Below are 5,841 nucleotides of genomic sequence, written 5' to 3' on the forward strand. Positions count from 1 at the left end.
ATATATATATATATATATATATATATTACAGAAATTCATAAAGTAATATAAGCTATCAAATCCACTTATACTTTCCTTTCTGAAAATTCCTAATGGAAAATGTCTGCATCTGGTATCTTAATTGTAAACAGAAGTTAATTAACTTCACATTATAATTCAGCACTTTTCATACTTTATGTAAGAGATGAGTATGCACTACCTTTTCAAAGTCTGGAAGACATGACCTACAGTTTAACTTAATAGTAAGTTCCAAGTTATTCACAAGAGATGCTTTAGGTTAGAAAAGGTCCTTTTCCCCTTTGTTGAAGCAAACACCTGATATGGAAAACTGTTATTGCTGTGTAATTCACCTTATATTTAAACCTTTACCTAAAAGATTAAGGCAATTAGTTCATTACAAACAACATTTGTGAGTTTCAAACAAATCTAAACGGTTTCTTCTTTTTTTTTTTTTGTCATTTCATCATGCCAACAGGATTAATACAGTACCTTCAGAATCTGGACGTCTGCTGTGGTGATACACTTCCAGCTGCATAAAGGAACTAGACACTGGTAAGCACCATACATACACCAGGTGTATTTTCAACATACAGACTAACTAGAACCTGATTTAAGAGTGCATTAATACATTTTAATTCCATCGTGTGAACTTCAATGCTGCCAAAAAAAACCCTGGCAAACAAAGAAGGAGATGTCTCAAGGGGAGAAAATGCATGTAATAATCAGATTTTTTTCCTAAATGGAAGAGCTGTTGTTCCTGTTTGATCTTTTGGTTATCTTGTATTACATGGAGTCCTGAGCAGCCTCATTTTAGCCTCTGATAGGAATCAGGCTTCTCCTCTTGCAGTTTTCTTATGCTTTATTTCCACTGCTATTTCTGCATATATTATCATCTGAAATGTTTAAACTATGGTGAAAAGCAGAAGTCATCTGACACAGTGATACAACTTCATGAAGTAGTCCGCCCTCTTCTGAGGTTTCATTTCCTTCATTTTCTTCTTTTTCCCAAGGGACCAGAATGGATGGCTGTTGACCCATGCTCACTGGGCGTTGAGCCTTTGAGGTATTGCTTAGTGTTTCATTTTGTTTGGTCTTCTTGTAGGAAGAGTCATCTACTTGGGAATATTCCAGAGAAGCAAAGGCCATGCTGTCAGCACTAAGGGTTTTGTCACTATTTTCTTCTTCTGGCATTGAGAGAGATACTGTAGGGCAACTGGAAGGAACTCGCTTCCGTGGTGATGGAGGGAGCTGTTTCCAGTGGAGGACACTGTCATCCTGACCAAGGTTCCAATGTGCTTGATCATTAGTACTACCACAGAGCAGCATGAGGTTGCTTTCACTAGGTGCGTTGGATTTGTTCTGAAATGAAGAGCACAGATTAATACAGTTTATGTCAAAAGAAGCATCTATGCATGGGCATCTTTGAAAGACAAAATTTACATTCAGTTTTGTACATGTACAACACCAACACCTTTGGCAGGGACAACCACAATGCAAACTCTATGACACGTCCTCACTGAGGTACCCCATCCCCATCAAGTGAAAATAACCTCTGGGAAGGACAAGAGAGTTCTTATCTCCCTTGTTCATTCAGTCTTTGACACGTTGTACTAGGAACAAATGTAAAGGTTTTGCCAGGTGCAGTGGTGATTTTGCAATGTATGATGGGCTATCCTACTACAATACAAGAAGGAACTGGACTGAGACCAAAACTTACTGGCATTTTCATTCTACTTTTCAATAATTAATTATATTGGTTTTCATTGTTAATCTTTTAGTCAAATAATAAAACAGACATTTTATTAATACAATCTTGTGCTTATAGTACCAATGGATTACAAATCACCATGAGAATTTACTGCTTCTGCAAAGGATATTTAGTACAGGATTTATGCTAGTTGTAAATCTAGAGCAACTGACACCTGAGCTGGACTGCAATGGGTACAAGAGCCTTCTGAAAACAACCACCAATACAAAGGTGCTGATGTAGAGAAGATTTTAAAGATGTAAGCGAGGCAACCCACCTGTGCCAGGTTCCAATGGGACTCTGCCTTAAAGTAGAGGTGTTGGTGAAGCAGTCACATTTGCAAGATGGAAGCCTTAGATAACTACTCTAAAACTCAAATGGTTTCTATAGCAATGACTACATTGATCCCCTGACTTAATTAAAATGAGGCTCTGTTTGCTAAGCAACCCCCCCCCACTCAAAGCCAGGGGGCATTAGAGATAAGAAGCCTCTGCCTGGCAGAGGCTTTTGCCTGGTCACCCTGTGGCTGTTTCCTGCCCTCCCTCCCTGCATGAATGGGATTTCAGATAAGGGCCCCACTGGGCTGGGACCCGGTATTTCCATTAGGTGGAAAGGGGGCTGGGAGCATGGGGAGCCACATGCTATGGGACCAGGCTAGGCTGGCCCCACATGCTGCAGGAGCTGCGTCTTATAGGGCTGGGTGGGGCTGGCCCCGCTCGCTGCCATCATATGTGGCCAGGAACTAGGGTGGAAGTATGGGAGCTGTACGCTATGGGGCTGGGCAAGGCTGGCCCCATTTGCTGCCACCACATGCAGATCCAGGGACTCACACACTCCAGGGACTCCCCCCCCAAACACCCTCCCACACACACTATACCATCCCACCCCCCACCATAACCCCAAACACACCCACACTCTCCCACAACCCCCATACACACTCCCACCCACACCCAACCATACCCTCCCAAACACTCCCACCCAACAACATACTTTACACCCACACCCCTCCACCACACACGCCATACACATCCATTCCCCAACTACACCTCCCCACACACCTTCTTATCCCCTATGCAATATACAAGAGTGAGACTGTATTTTGAGCTATTATGCAATTATCACTCGATACTCTATACAAACACAAATAAAATCAGGAAAAAATATTTTTAAAAATTAAATTAAAATAATTTATAATAGATGTTAGATTTTTTTTGTTAGTTTAGATCGTTTTTTTTTTTTCCAGTTTAAGATGGCCATTCCCCTGTTCCAAGAAGTACTTCTGGGACAAGAGGAAGTACTTCCAATGGCAAAGGTCAGGGGTTAGGGGCGGGACTTCTAGTTCCATAATGGTAACTAGGAAGCCAGGCAATCCCTGTAGCCCTCAAAACCTCACCAAAACTCATTAAGTGGCCCTCCAGCTGAAATAATTGCTCACCTCTGGTGTAGCGGGACTGGGCCCTGGCCATGCCTACCCTGAATGATGGGATTGGGCCCTGGCTGTGCCTGCCCAGGCAGTAGGACCAGTGCTATGGATTGGATCCAACCTACAGGGCCAAAAGGTATTATGAGAGTGTGTGTGTGTGCGTGTTTGTATTCCTAGATATCTAAAGAGATGTGTACATGTATATATATTTCCCAAACTCTTGACACTTGGGGTGCCCTGGGGTGCACACATGCATGCATGTGCGCGCGCACACACACACACACACACCCTTTTTCCATGATTAAAATGAAACACCACTACACACACACACACACATATTAGTTGAACAGATTTCTGTGCCCACAGTGGTGCACAGGACTGCAGCATGGCCAGATCAGCTCTGAGCAGGAGCCACCTCCATGGGCCAACAGACAGGACCCACTGCAGGACAGAGCACTGCGCTGCCATGGCGACCAAGGTAAGGTGCAGCAGCAGGGCACTGGTGGTGGCATGCCCCCTGCTGCTACTGGATGGGCAGGGGGAGCCTCACCTTGGTTGCCATGGCGGTGTGGTGCTCCCTCCTGCACTGGGTCCCACCTGCTGGGCCACCGAGGTAGCTCCTGCCTGGAGCTGGTCCAGTCCAGCTGCAGCCCCATGCTCTGCTGGGGGTGCAGAAATCTAGGGGGGAATGTCTCTCCTTCACACCCTGACGCATCACCTGGTACTTCTCCACACCTTGATGCATCACCTATGCTGTCAGCTGTGATTCCCCACCCCCCTGATGCATTGCCTATGCCCCTTGACCCCACTGCCCCCACAGACTTACCTGGAAGGAGCTGTAGCAGCTACTCTCCACCACACTGCCTGGCTGCACACGCACATACACATGGCAGCCCCTGTGTCCTGTTCCCCACAGCCCCAAGCAGCCCCTTACAGGCTGAAACTGCAAGCCTGCAAGGGGAAACACATGGTTTCCCATGATTTTCTCCTTTAAGGGAGAACATTCGTGTTTTTCCACAGCAAATGAAAAACGTGCATCCCTTATAATGACAAACCATTTGTTCAAAAGCCAGGTATAGCGTTAAGTCCTCAGATGGTGGAAATCCACACCACAGCTACTAGCATAAGCTTGCTAGGAGCGTGGGCAGCAGTAAGGCACATCTGCAATCACATAAACTACTCTGCTAGATATTGGTTGTAAATGTATCTTTCACAATGCAGTACTCTAAATATAACCAAGTTGTTCTTTGCATAAAGCTGGAAGACTAACCGTAGTCTTGTAATCAATATCATCCATTGATCTAAAGAAATCCAGGCTCTTTGCTCCTGAGAGCTTTCCTCGATCTGAACTGTGTGTGCTCAGAGTGTCCAGAATCTCTCCGAGCAAGTCCATTTCTCCTGGGTGATGAGAGGTTCCTTCTGTTTCATCAGAATCATCGCTATCATATAAACAAGTGGAAGCTTCCTCGCTATCTTCAGATGACAACCTGAAGACGAAAACGTTTCCATCAGTTAAACCATTTTATTATAGACACTTCTGAAAGTAAATAAGGACTACACATTCACAGGCCATTTGAAATTGAAGAAGATTTCACTTGGACTTTTGCATCCACAATTTCACTTGTAAAGAAGAACATACAGTTGTAAAGAAGAGCATGCAGTTAGACATCTATATGCCCCAGTTATTCCCTGGCACAGAAAAAGGGCGGCAGATAGAGGTGAACCAATACATTGGTCCATATTGTATCAGCACCAATAAAAAAGCAATTCCTCCCAGTTAAGCTGTCCTTTCTGATTTTGTTTCTCTTCTTTTTTCTTCACAATCCCACTCTTACCCTGGGTATTTCAGTGTCCATGAAGATGAATTATTTCACCTCTTGGTAGAATATTTCCTTGACCTTATCTCTTCAGTTGATTTGCAGCCTTCATTCAATTCTCCTGCTCACCAAAAGGGTAATTGATTGAGTTTAATTTTCACTGAGTATATTCTCTCTCCTTTTTTTTCTCTTCCTTGCGGAGTTCTCATTCTGTGACCACTGTCTGGTCTTTTTTGGAATTGACCATCAGCTCTCCCATATACCCTATCAGTCTTTCCATGTCTTGCAAATTCTCAGCTTTGATGAGTTCTCATTTGATCTCTACCCCTCTCTTCCATTAATATGATATTGTTGACCCGCTTTTCAACTTTCAGTCCTTTTCCCACTCCCTGCCACGCTAACTTCTAACACACTAAATCATTGGATGCAGGGGTGGCACTGGATATAGTTTTCCTAGACTTCAGGAAGGCTTTTGATACTGTCTCTCACCCCATTCTCATTAGGAAGCTGGGGGACTGTGGCGTAGACACCCACACAGTCCAATGGGTCGCCAACTGGTTAGAGAGTCGCACCCAGAGAGTGGTAGTGGATGGGTCCTTCTCGACCTGGAAGGACGTGGGAAGTGGGGTCCCACAGGGCTCGGTCCTTGGGCCTGCACTGTTCAATATCTTCATCAGTGATTTGGACGAGGGGGTGCAAAGCACCCTGTTCAAGTTTGCTGATGACACTAAGATGTGGGGGGAAGTGGGCACAATTGAGGGGAGCAACAGGCTACAGTTAGACCTAGATAGGTTACAAGGATGGGCGGAGGAGAACAGGATGGGGTTTAACACGGACAAGTGTAAGGTGATGCA

The 5,841-nt window shown here is 44.6% G+C and overlaps 1 protein-coding gene across 2 annotated transcripts in view; it reads right to left on the minus strand.

Annotated features, from left to right (window-relative positions):
- Nucleotides 1-438: 438 nt before the first annotated feature.
- DENND1B (DENN domain containing 1B) overlaps nucleotides 439-5,841 on the minus strand; it is a 356,403-nt gene continuing 351,000 nt past the window's right edge. For both annotated transcript variants that reach the window (XM_019502038.1, XM_019502037.1), the window contains 2 exons: nucleotides 4,441-4,657; nucleotides 439-1,359 (listed from right to left, as the gene is read on the minus strand). In XM_019502038.1, coding sequence (XP_019357583.1) covers nucleotides 853-1,359; nucleotides 4,441-4,657 — 724 coding nt within the window. In that variant the 3' untranslated portion in view covers nucleotides 439-852. The remainder of the gene's footprint in view (nucleotides 1,360-4,440; nucleotides 4,658-5,841) is intronic.

The sequence above is a fragment of the Gavialis gangeticus genome, unplaced genomic scaffold (assembly GCF_001723915.1).
Source record: "Gavialis gangeticus isolate Ggan-Ray unplaced genomic scaffold, GavGan_comp1, whole genome shotgun sequence".
Classification (NCBI taxonomy): Eukaryota; Metazoa; Chordata; order Crocodylia; family Gavialidae; genus Gavialis; species Gavialis gangeticus.